This window comes from Lissotriton helveticus, chromosome 4_1 (assembly GCF_964261635.1).
Source record: "Lissotriton helveticus chromosome 4_1, aLisHel1.1, whole genome shotgun sequence".
Lineage (NCBI taxonomy): Eukaryota > Metazoa > Chordata > Amphibia > Caudata > Salamandridae > Lissotriton > Lissotriton helveticus.
The window spans coordinates 37,526,561-37,539,878 of NC_136063.1; the positions used below are offsets into that span (position 1 = coordinate 37,526,561).

The 13,318-nt window shown below is 48.5% G+C and overlaps 1 protein-coding gene across 1 annotated transcript in view; it reads left to right on the plus strand.

The window, feature by feature from the left end:
• The window catches only part of LOC144827835 (chromaffin granule amine transporter-like), a 548,688-nt gene that overhangs the window by 170,691 nt on the left and 364,679 nt on the right, over nucleotides 1-13,318 (plus strand). The window contains exon 7 of the mRNA XM_078686001.1: nucleotides 4,745-4,788. Within this exon, the coding sequence (XP_078542127.1) occupies nucleotides 4,745-4,788 (44 nt within the window). The remainder of the gene's footprint in view (nucleotides 1-4,744; nucleotides 4,789-13,318) is intronic.

Consider the following 13,318-nt stretch of genomic DNA (forward strand, 5'->3'; position numbering starts at 1 on the left):
GTTGCCAATTTCTCAATTATGGGGCTGCAGCGGCAGGAGGATAATTGGTTGTTTATGTGTCATTGTTGAACCACATTTTTTTGTTTGTTAGTAGTGAGGTTATTAAATCTATTATGCTGTTTACGCCAGCGATATGACTGGCAATAGGATTAATATGATCAATTTGGAAGTCCATTTTATCAGACTGAAAATATAAGACCCTTATAGCTTGTTCCAGGGTATGGATCAGAGTTTGGGCCCATTGCAGGTTGGCATAATCTTCGATGTGCTGCACTGGGGCTTCTGACCCTACACTTGACCCACTCACTAAGGAGATTGTTATTGGTGAGGAAAGGTTTGGTTGCTTAATTATTATGAAGCTTTGGCTGGCCTCCGCTGGTTCTAAGTACTGGAGATCTTGTTCGCCCGGTGAGCTTTGAGGTGTGGATGAGACCAGTTTGGATCTCCTTTGTGTTGTACTTTTTCTTGGACCTGTGCTTTGGAATTCGTTATCCTGACCGTCAGTTTCTAGTGATTCCAGAATTTCCCTCAAATTAGAGTCTTTTATGTTGAAAAATGAATTACTACACGCTGCTTCCTTGGGAGCTGCGTTTGCAGCGGATTTGATTAGGTTTCTTTTTTCCTCCTTGGTCCATTTTGTGTTTGAACGGCCCGTTTCTTTAGGCCCCGGAGGTACATTGCCTGCTTTTGTGATTGCGGCAGAAGTTATTTCTTTCGGTGCTACTTTTGTTGTTTTGATACTATGATTGAATTTTTCACCTTGTCTATTATCCCCCCTTGGGGTCTCAGTAGACTCCGCTGGTTCTCCATTAGGTGCAGTTTTTATTCCAATCCCGTTGAAAATTTTAATTGGCACCTCTGTTTTTGTTGTAAGGGTAGTGACAGGTGATATGGGTGCAATCTGATGCACCTGGGCGGTTGTTGTCACAAGCTTCCTAACACCTATATGATTCGAATTTTTCCCCGAAAGAGATTCGTTTTGGAACGCAGTGGTGGAATTTACAGGGGTGCCTGGAATGGTGGCTTGTGAATTGTCAGGCTGCATTGGGCTTGGGAGCAGGGCGGATTCTTTTGAGGGAGCATATGTTGCCGCCATTGGGTCTTTTAGAAAAAATAATTTTCCAATCCCTGTTTGATTTTTCGGAGTTGGCGATGTTTTTGTTGTTGCGCTGGATGCTGAGATCAGCCTCTCCCTTTGACCAGTTCCGGTTTGTGATTTATTGAGTGTAGAATCCTCCTTTTGTGATGGTTTGGTTTCGGATTTGGATTTAAAAAAAAATATATAATAATTTTGTTTTTTGCCTGTCGCCGCTTGACGGACTGTTCCTTATCTCATTTGTGCGGAACCCAGATGTGGAACCCTGATACAATTTTCTAGAGGACTCTGGGGGCTCTGTGGCCGGTTGGTAGATTGAAGAACTGAAGGCTTTGGGGATTTGGGGGTTTGAGGGTTCACTTGGACCCCTGTATTCGGCCCCAGCAGTCTAGTCCTACCACCTACTGCAAGTGGGCGGTGGCGGTGGCTAGGCCTCTCTCTTCACCTCTCTCTTCACCTTCACTTTCACCTCACTCCTCCTTTTTCTTTGTTGTGAACAGCTCACACCCTAGACGCCCTAGACACCTTGTCATTCACAGAGGCTCCAGGGGGCTCAATGGGAGCCTGCTGCTGTTTGAGAAAAACGGAGCTCTGGAGTTTAGAGCTTTGGGCTTGACTTGGCTCTTGGGGCTCAGGGGTTCTGACGCTCTGAGGCTCTGGGGCCAGATGCTTTCTTTACATTTCCCAAAGCCCTGGGTACCACTGCCTCACGATGCCACTGTCAACTGCCCCCCCCCCCCCCCCCCCCCCGGCGATGAAAGTGCCTCACCTGCTCCTCTCCGCACCGTGGACCTGTTGAAGAGCCGATATGAACTCCTAATTTACCCCTGGACACGGGGGTGGTGTGGTGCAGGTGACGCGAGCTGCTTTCGCGCTGTTGCCTGTTACCTGTTGCTTGTTTCAGTTGCCGATGCTTGTTTTTTCCTGTTGCTTGCCGCTCACACCAACATCAACTACTCCCCCAGGCTCCCGCTGGATGGCTCTAGCCGCTCTGGCCGCTCGCTGCCGCCCTTCCAATGCAGGACAAAACGAGAGAGAGCTGTTGATGGGATACGGCTGAATGCAGGCTGGAAATGCTGTATGCTGAATGCGGGCAGGCTAGGCCCTCACCCCCCCCCCTGGCGGCTCAGCGGCTTCAATCCCGAAAAGCACAGCACAGCACAACGGCCTCTGAAGCCCCGATGCTCCTCGCAGCGCTTTGGTAGACTCGGCAACGGGCGGGCTCAGTGCGAACTGCAAACTGTGGACTGGACTGTCATTACACCCAGCAATGTTAAATGCAAACTACAGTTTGAGTTGACCCTATCAATCTTACCCCTTCCCCTATATATTGAGTTTTGACCATAGTATTTGGCGGGCCACTGCCCATAATGAAAGATTTGGACATGTTAACATTTAAATGTAAAACATTCCTGAATCTGGCCAAACAATTTGATATTTGATATTTATTAACACTTGTAAAGCGCGACTATCGCTCCGGAAGGAGCATCTTGGCGCTAAGCGATCAGAGAACCAGCGTGGCGAGGAGTGGATCAGATGGCTGCAAGAACTGCTGAGTCGGGCTGGAGGAAAATCCAGGTCTTCAAGAGTTTCCTGAACTGGCTTTCTGTGGGGACGTGTCTAAGGTTAAAGGGGAGACCGTTCCATACCTTTGACGCCAGGAATGAAAAAGTTTTACCACCTTTTGTTTTTAGTTTTATTCTAGGTATTACAATCAAATTAGCTTCAGATGACCTCAGGCAGCGCGATGGAATGTAGCGCTGGAAGCGCTTGGCTAGATAGAGAGGGCCGGTGTTCCTAGTGGCTTTAAAGACCGTGATAAGGAGTTTAAAAAGGACTCTCTTGTGAAGGGGAAGCCAGTGCAGCGTGTTGAGGGCTGCAGAGGCCGAGGACCTTTTTGGAAGTTTGCACAATCCAGCAGGGTCTATTATCCATTGGCTTTCTCGCAATATGAACAGCATCTTGCGCATAAAAGAGGACTACGATTGCTCGCCTCGCTATCTGTGGTATATCCTTGATATTTTGCACTAAAAAGGTCTCCTTATCATTTCCACAAAGTATGACAAGGAAAGGGGCCAAGAAGCACTCCTGGCAAACACCCCAAGAAAATGTAAGTGGGGAAGTGCAATCCCACCTTGGACTCATTTAGAGTATGAGGGCAGCATGCCAAGTCAGAAAAGGGTATGTCCTCCACTTTCATGCTGGAGGATTGCTTGCCATCTGAAGAGATCCCCACTAGCCAGGCAAGACATCATGATGAGCAGCTTTGGAGAGCAGACAGAGATCCGAGGGACCACTGCAGGCTCTCCTTGATGTATTTTCAAATACTTTTTTAAAAGTAGAATCTGTCCCTTTAAAGGACTCAGGGACATATTTACAAGGGATTTATCTCTGCTGAAAAAGCCAAAAAAGTGGAGATAAAACAAGCGCCCTATTAACAAGAGGGTGCAAACATGCATAATCGCATAATCCGACGCCCCCCTTTGCATCTCTAATGAGATGCAAAATGGGCTTCACTGGGCGGACCGCAGATGGACAACCTTGCAAATATCGCTGATGTTTCCATTGTGATATTTACAAGGCAGCCCACAGGATTTTCGCGCACATTAGATTTTGGCAAAAACTGCAGTTTCAGCCAACATCTAACGTCTGCTCAAATCCTGACTGAGCCACCCTAACATAGGGGGTGGATTATGCTGATAAGAGGTTACCGCCGTTTTACAGGGAACATCGCTGGAAAACCAGCGATGTTCCCTGCAAAAGGGCGATTACCTCGCTATCTCTGGAATTTTTATCGCCTTGGAGAAACGCATTGTTAATTACGCGCAACCAGGGTGATAAATTCCAGAGATAGCCTTGGATAATATAATTATTGCTAAGGACGGCCAGCGATAATTATCACTGGCTGTTTCTAATGTGCCCCTCAGTTTGCTTTTTTAAACAAATGTTTCTCATTTGAGACTTTGAATGCAGAGATGCAGGTCTGCTGTTCTGTGCAGGCCACCATCCCTGAGTTTGTATTCAGTTGAACGGGTTCACAAATAAAGACCTACCTAATTAATATTCACTGGGCAGTCCCACATTTCTGAGTGGATATTATGAAGTAGGGCACCAATTTACAAAGGATTTGCGTCAGGTTTGCACTATGTCACAAGGGTTCTCGCACTGGCACTAGGCAGCACAAAGTGTGCTGGAGCATTGGGAGCAGAACTGTGCCATTTATTTGAAAATATGGCCCTTGCCATTCTGTGGTTTGCCACTTGATATTAAATCTGGCCCTGCATCTTGTTAGCACATAGGTTTTATTGCAAAATGATGAAGAGGTCACAAAACGTTGGTGCAAAAATTGCACCCACTTTTGTTACATGTTTGAATATACGCTACTCACTTAATTACTTACTTCATTTTTTTATTGCTGAATACCCATTGTGTGCTGTCATCTCACCTATGTTGTTCATTATTAACAACATTTAATCCATTAAAAATAAATTATTGATTTATTAGTTAGACTATATGACTAATAAGGGATATTAAACCATCCCAGATGCCCAAGTGCCAATTGCATAGGGAACATGGGACACAATTAGAAGTTTTGGAATACCAGGCTAGCAAATTTTTTTTACTAATATCATCTGTTTCTTCTCACAGCTCTGCAGTTCTGCATCTTAAGTCCTTCCAAGATGTCACCAGAAGTAAGTGTTGATTGTATTGTAAAATTTATTTTGCACTTACTGCCCTAATGTAGGATGCTAAATTGCTTGCACACTACACCTCACTGGGTGTGTGGTTGGAAGGGTGTTGCTATTGCTTTGAACCTGAAAGGGTAGTGTTTTCATGTCTTAGTGTGATGACCAGATGGTGTGGTCATTCTGTTGTGGGGTACAGCTCTTAGCAGTTTGATGAGGGAGGGAGTGTGGGAGACAGGCGTGCAGTTGCTGCTTTGCTATGTGCTAGCAGCCTTGATGTGCTCTGCCGGTCCCTTCATGGTTTTATTTATCTTCACAGTCACCTGTGCTGGTTTCCACACTGGGTTTTTCATTCTGAGATTTAATGGTGTTCAGCAGCCCTACTACTCCTCCAGTACATCATGCACTAGAACTCAAGATCTTCTTCAACTCCGCCATATTTCCTCAGCGCAGTGCCCCATCCTGAATGTCACATTCGCACTCCACTTTCCTCTATTTTCTTGTCAGTGAATTGATGGCCAAGTTAACCCAAGCTGGTGCCGCAGAGAAGCGTGATCAGATCAATATTATAGGTGCTGGTGAAAATAGGCAAGCACAGCTGGGACAGAGTTAATGCCAGGATTGCATTTGAGGAAGGCCACAAAATGAATAGATTGCACTCTGATTCTGCATGTTTGTTTATTGTTTTTTGTTATTAGTTATTAGTTAATAAAAACCCTCACAATACAAATTAGATACATGTTAAAAATAAAAATAATAATCCATTTTCATTAAAACATTGATAAATATTGGTGCAACACAAAATGATATCATGGAATTGTTAAAACAGAACGTTATAAATATACATTCAATTCATAATTGCTGGGACTTTTCACCAGATGATTTGTGTGGGGTATGCGTGTGTAAGAAAGGACAGAAATTCGACAGTTCTAGGTATCGTCAGCCTGCTATTAGTTTATCATCGTATCAATGTCATATATGTAAAATGTTCCGTTTTACCCCAAATGAAGCTCGGAGTCGGGCTGTGAGTTTAAGTTATTTATTTCCTGGAGCGCCGGGATTTGCGTGCGCTCACTGAGCCAGCCGGCGCCACACAAAATGTCTGCCATCCCGTTCCAGTATGTGAGCTTCCGGATCCTGCACTCCTGATCAACAACTAGAACGTTACCACATATCTCCCCCCTTTATGCAATTAACAATAGAAATGAGGAAACAACACTCTTACTTAATGTCCATATCATAGTCCTTGAACCTCTTGGGAGTTCTCACGATTCTTCCTGTTCTCGTCCTTATCACTCCCTCCACCTTCTCATCTCCTTGCGTGTCTTTTATGGTGATCCTTCCTCGGGCTTCTGTTCCTATACCCTCTCCATCATTGTTCTCCTCACCGTCTCCTTTCCTGTTCGTACTGCCACCTTCCTCGCTCTCTCTGTTGCTCCCGCCGTACATGGTCTCCTTCTCCTCCACGTCAAGTCAAGTCAAGTCAACACTTATATAGCGCACTACATACCCAGAGGGTCTCAAGGCGCTTGAGGAAGGAGGGAATTTACTTATCGAATATTCAGGTTTTAAGCTGTTTTCTGAAGGCTAGGTGGTTTTGAGTAAGGCGGAGGTGGATGGGAAGGGAATTCCAGGTTTTTGCCGCTAAGTAGGAGAAGGATCTTCCCCCCATGGTGGCTTTGTGGATGCGCGGAACAGCGGCGAGGGCTTGGTTGGACGAACGCAGCTGGCGGGTGGGGGTGTAAAAGGAAAGGCGCGTGTTGAGGCAATCGGGTCCAAGTTCGTAGATGGCTTTGTGTGCATGGGTGAGGAGACGGAACGTTATCCTCTTGTTGACGGGGAGCCAGTGAAGGTCTTTCAGGTGACCGGAAATGTGGTCTTTGCGGGGGATGTCTAGTATGAGTCTGGCTGAAGCGTTTTGGATGCGTTGGAGTTTTTTCTGAAGTTTTGCGGTGGTACCGGCGTACAGGGTGTTTCCGTAGTCCAGTCGGCTTGTGACCAGTGCGTTGGTGACCATTTTTCTGGTTTCGATGGGGATCCAGCGAAATGTTTTTTTGAGCATGCGTAGGATGTTGAAGCATGAAGATGAAACGGCGTTGACTTGTCTGGTCATTGAGAGTGAGGAGTCCAGGATGACGCCCAGGTTCCGTGCGTGGTCCGTCGGTATGGGTGCTTTTTCTAGGGCCGCTGGCCACCAAGAGTCGTCCCAGGCGGAAGGGGATGTACCTAAGATGAGGACTTCCATTTTGTCCGAGTTCAGTTTAAGACGGCTGTGCTTCATCCACTCAGCTACTTCTTTCATCCCTTCGTGTAGGTTGGTTTTGGCGGTGTTTGGGTCTTTGGTGAGTGAGAGGATCAGTTGAGTGTCATCAGCATAGGAGATGATGTTGAGGTTGTGTTGACGCGCGATGGTTGTGAGGGGGCTCATGTATATGTTGAAGAGGGTAGGGCTGAGAGAAGATCCTTGTTGGACGCCGCAGATGACTTCGGTGGCCTCTGACTTGAAAGGTGGGAGGCGGACTCTCTGAGTTCTTCCAGCGAGGAACGAGATGATCCAATCTAATGCTTTTCCTTGAATTCCGATGTCGTTGAGGCGTTGAATAAGGGTGTATGACAGACTGTGTCGAAGGCTGCGGAGAGGTCAAGGAGGATGAGGGCGACTGTGTCTCCGTTGTCCGGTAGTGTTCGAATGTCGTCTGTTGCTGCGATGAGGGCGGTTTCGGTGCTGTGTTTGGCTCGGAAGCCGGACTGTGAGGAGTCGAGGGATTTGTTGGTTTCGAGGAAGGCGGCGAGCTGATTGTTGACGGCTTTCTCAATGACTTTGGCAGGGAATGGGAGGAGCGAGATGGGGCGGTAGTTATTGAGTTTGGTGGGGTCTGCAGTGGGTTTTTTCAGAAGGGCGCTGAGTTCGGCGTGTTTCCAGCTGTCTGGGAATGTGGCGGAGTTGAGGGAGCAGTTGATGATGTCTCGGAGATGGGGTGCTATAATGGAGTTTGCTTTGTTGAAGATGTGGTGGGGGCATGGGTCTGTTCGGGATCCTGAGTGGATGGAGTTCATCAGGCGAATGGTGTCTTCAGTGGTGATTGGGTCCCAGTCGTAAAGGTAATTCGGGGGGGGTTTGGTTCGGTGGTGAGTGGGGTGGACTGGTCTACGGGTTGGTTGTCAAAGCTGTTATGAATGTCGGCGATTTTGTCATGGAAGAATGAGGCGAGGGAGTCGCAGAGGACTTGTGAGGGGGTGATGTCGTTGGAGCTGGCGGTGGGGTTGGTGAATTCTTTGACGATGTTGAATAGTTCCTTGCTGTTGTGGGCGTTGTTGTCTAGTCGGTCTTTGAGTGCTGATTTCTTGGTTGTCCGGATTAGTTGGTGGTGTTTGCGGGTGGCATTATTGAAGGCGGCTTGGGTGGAAGTATTTGGGTCTTTTTTCCAGGCTTTCTTAAGGGAACGACAGAGCTTTCTGGATTTCTTAAGGTCATCGTTGAACCAGGGGCGTTTTTGCTGCCTAGCTTGATTTGATGTTTTTTCAAGGGTGCTAGTTTGTCGGCGCTGTGGGTTAACCATTGTGTGAGGTTGATGGCTGCTTGGTTCGGGTTCGATGAATTGGCAGGAGGGTTTTGAAGTAGCGATGTGGAGATCTGATCGATGGTTATTTTGTTCCAGTTTCTTCGCAGAGCTGGTTGAGGGTGGTTTTGGATCGTGGTCTTTTTGTAGTTGAAGTGGATGCAACTGTGGTCCGTCCAATGGAGAGCTGTGGTGTGATTGAAGGAGATGTGCTAGCTGGAGGTGAAGATAGGGTCGAGTGTGTGTCCTGCGTAGTGGGTGGGGGTGTTTACAAGTTGTTTGAGTCCGAGATTGGCGAGATTGTCCAGAAGGGTGGTGGTGTTACTGTCGTTGCTCTTTTCCAGGTGGAAATTGAGGTCTCCCAGTAGAATGTATTCCTCGGAGGGGAGGGCGTGTGGGGTGATGAAGTCAGTGATGTCTTCACTGAATTGTGTACGGTGTCCTGGTGGCCTGTAGAGGAGGGTGCCTCTGAGTGTGGTCTTGGGGTCGGTGTGTATCTGGAAGTGAAGGTGTTCGGCGATAGCGAGGTTGTCGTCTGAACTGGTTGAGACTCGGATGGAGTTCTTATGGACGATGGCGATGCCTCCTCCTGTTTGGTTGGTGCGGTCCTTTCGGATGATCTTGTAGCCTTCCGGGATGGCTATGGTGATGTCTGGAGCTGATGAGGCATTCATCCAGGTTTCTGTTAGGAAGGCGATGTCCGGAGAAATGGTGTCGAGTAGATTCCAAAGGTCGATGGCGTGTTTGTGAACCGAGCGGGTGTTGAGAAGGATGCATTTTAGGTGGTTAGTGTCGGATCTCTGTTTGGTGTTAGTGGATTTGGTGTGGGTTTTGATGCAGTTGAACTTGCAGGAGTGGCAGGTGAATGGTCCATGGGTGTGTCCTGGGGCGGCTTGGTGGCAGTTTGGTGGACGGCCGGGGTTAAGGGCTGTGAGGGTTGTGGCGTTGTATGTGGTGCGGGAGGTGATGCATTTTATGGGGACCAGGGTGTCTGGCGCTGGGCGCGGTCCAGGTGCGGACGGGCGTAGACGGGCTTACCTTTGGCGCGCCTTCGGCGCGACCGCTGCGTGTGGGCGCTGCGCGTAGGTCCATCTGTCATAAATGAAGAGTGGAGGGGGCGGAGCGTGGGAGGGTCAGCTGGGAGGAGGGAGCGAGGTGGAGGGACGGTGTGGGACGGCCCAGCAAACAAAATGGCAGCAACAATAACAAATGCTGCAGGGCAGGGCGAGATGGGGCAAAAAGCAATATCAACAATGGAGCACTATGGGAGAGATTTAATGCAGCAGTGGCTAGCGGTTCAAAGCGCAATAGTAAGGTAAGAAGCGCTACGAAATTTGGCAGCAGATGTTATAAAATGCACTCAACAATCAATAATTTACCAAGCAATACAAAGCCCAGCAGTGCACAAATGAACAACAGGCTAGCGGTAGAAAGAGCGCTTGGTAGTGTCAAAGCGCTACGCTACGATATGCACTCAGCAATCAATATGCACTCAGCAAATGCAAATGCACTCAAATGCACTCAGCAATCGAAAATTCACAGAGCAATACAAAGCCCAGCAGTGCGCAAATGAACAACAGAGGCTAGCAGTAGAAAGAGCACTTGGTAGAGTCAAAGCGCTACGCTACGATACCAGGTGAGGAGGAGGTGAGGGGAGCGACCGCTTCTGCACAGGACAGGACGGTCACAGCTCTCCACGAGGTCGCGGACGGCGTGTAGCTTCAGTGGGTGGGAGGGTAAGCTGGGAGGCAGGAGTGAGGTGGAGGGACGGTGTGGGACGGCCCAGCAAACAAAATGGCAGCAACAATAACAAATGCTGCAGGGCAGGGCGAGATGGGGCAAAAAGCAATACCAACAATGGAGCGCTATGGGGGAGATTTAATGCAGCAGTGGCTAGCGGTTCAAAGCGCAATAGTAAGGTAAGAAGCGCTACGAAATTTGGCAGCAGATGTTATAAAATGCACTCAACAATCAATAATTTACCAAGCAATACAAAGCCCAGCAGTGCGCAAATGAACAACAGGCTAGCGGTAGAAAGAGCGCTTGGTAGTGTCAAAGCGCTACGCTACGATATGCACTCAGCAAATGCAAATGCACTCAAATGCACTCAGCAATCAAAAATTCACAGAGCAATACAAAGCCCAGCAGTGCGCAAATGAACAACAGAGGCTAGCAGTAGAAAGAGCACTTGGTAGAGTCAAAGCGCTACGCTACGATACCAGGTGAGGAGGAGGTGAGGGGAGCGACCGCTTCTGCACAGGACAGGACGGTCACGTGCTGTGTCCCTCCATCTACTTGCTCTTGTCTCTTTCCTCTACATTCCACATTCTCCCTTCCTGCGTCTCCTTCTACGTCTTCATCCGCTCCCGTCGTTCACTTCAGTATCTTGCTACATTTGACCATTCTGTCCTGCGACCAAATCTTGCCGTCACTGAGTAATGCTGATCGGGCATATGGTTCAATCACCTGCAGGGGCGGCGTGAATTTACTCTCTCCTTTCCTCTTCAGGGTCGCTACCTTCACTCTCACCCAGTCACCTTTCTCAAGTGCCACTCCTTGCACATTTCGTCTCTTGTTGAACTGTTCTGTGTATGTCTCTTGTGCCTTCTCCAGGTTCCTCCTTACTATTGCTGGTGACCATTTGCTTTGCACTACCATTTGCCTCCATGCGATATTATCCTTGGTGAACGGCTCTCTTCCCCTTAACACCTTAAAGGGGCTGTAGCCCGTGCTGCCAGGCGTGATGCGGTAGGCCCATAGCATCTTGGGCAATTCCTTCTCCCAATCGAGTCCATCATTTATTGCAGCTTGGATTGTTCCCATGATTCCTCGATTGAAACGTTCCACCAGGCCATTTCCCGCTGGGTGGTATATGGGAGTGTGTTTGACTTCAATCCCATTTCTCGACACGTAGGCCTCCCATTTGGCTGAGACGAACTGTGGCCCATTGTCGCACGTTAGGATCTTAGTGATTTCTTCCTTAATGAACACTGCGTTCAAGAATGCGATCACTGCATCGGAGTCTACTGTGTCCTTCACTTCCACCTCCGGCCACTTGGAGTACCTATCCATCAATACTATAGCGTACTTCTGTATTCCTTCAATGTTCAGGATTGGTCCTATTATGTCGATAGACACCATTTCCCAAGGTCCTCCCGGCATGGGGAATTTTCCCAACTGTGGTCTCAGCATTACTTGAGATTTGTCCGCTTTGGAGCAGGAGTCACATTGTCTCACGTACCTCTCTACCTGAGCGTCAATCGCGGGCCACCAGTACGCCTGTCGTGCTAGGGCTTTGGTCTTCATGATCCCCTGGTGTCCTTCATGCAACAACGCCATCAGGTGTTCAATGAGACCTCGGGGGTGGATGATCTTGTCTCTTCTGAGTAGGAAAAGGGGGTCCTCCCCCAGAGACAGCTCTTCTCTCACCTCCCAGTATCTCCTCAAGTCCTCTTTCAGGTACCTCTTCTCAGGCCACCCATGAATAACGTATCCTTTGATCACCTCCAAATCCTCATCCAGTCTGTAGGCCTCTGCCCACTCCTGCACACTAATCACTTGCTCCATGTCCTGTACGGTCGCCACCACATAGCCTTCCCATCCAGGTTTCTCCTGTTCCTCCACTCCTTCCATGGCTGCCGCCCTGCTCAGGAAGTCTGCTACTTTGTTCTGAGGTCCCGGTATGTACTCCACCTCGTACACAAAATCCAATAGTCTTAGTGTCATTTTGGCTATTCTCGGGGTGGCGTGCGCATGTCCACTAGACGTTAAAACCTTTATCAGGGGTTTATGATCTGGGCCGACCACGAACTTGGCTCCCCAAAGGTATTGTCTAAAGCGTTCCATCGCCACACCACAGCCAGCATCTCTTTTTGGATGACACTGAACTTCTCTTCGTTTGGTGCCAGGGAATCGGGACGCGAAGCTGACTGTTGATCTCCTTTGTCAGATCTTTGCATTAATACTGCCCCCAGGCCCCGGTCACTGGCATCAGTGGTGAGTATGGAATCAGCTGCCGGGTCAAAACCCTTAAGTGGTATGGCTTCGCCCATTTCCCGCTTTAAAGTCTCAAATTCCTCCTGCTCTTCTTCGGTCCACTTCAACCCGTTTCTCTCCTTCAGCAATTGGCGTAGGCAGTGCGTCTTGGTGGCGAAGTTGGGGATGAATTGCTATAAAACTCGGCCATGCCCAGAAACGATCTGACGTCTTCCTTTTTTCTGGGGCTGGTGCGTTCTTTATCGCCTCCATGTTGGCTCTCTTTGGCTCAATCCCTTTCTCGCTTACTTCATGACCCAAATAGGTGACGGACTGGACCCCGAACTTGCACTTTGGCCATTCCGCCGTGAGTCAGTTTTCTTGTAAGGTGCGTAGCACGATGTGGAGCTTCTCGTTGTGCTCTTGCTTTTTTTTTCCCCACTACGAGGATATCATCTTGGAAGAATTGAACTCCCTCCACCTTTTGAAAGAGTCTGTGCATCAGTTTTTGGAATACCGCTGCCGCGGATGCCAGCCCAAACGGCACTCTCACGAATTTGTAACATCTGAACGGTGTTATAAAGGATGTAAGATGGGTGCTGGACGGATGGAGTTTCACTTGGTGGTAAGCTGATGACAGGTCCACCGTCGAGAACCACTTAACCCCTTTTGTCATAGCCAGCATCTCGTTGATGCGTGGGAGTGGGAATTTGTCTATTAAAATGTTTTTGTTAGGTTCTCTGAGATCTACACTTAGCCTCACCTTCCCGTTGGGCTTCTGGGCTACCACTAGGGGAGATAACCATTCCGCACTCTCTATGGCCTGTATCACCCCACTTTTCTCCAACCTGTCCAGTTTGTCTTGCACTGCCTCTCTGCATCGGAATGGTATGTTTCGGACCTTGTGGATGACCGGTTTCGCTCCTACTTTCAACCGTATCATGTGCTTAAACTTGGCCAGCTCACCTATCTGCCCACTGAACACCTTTGGATATTCTCTG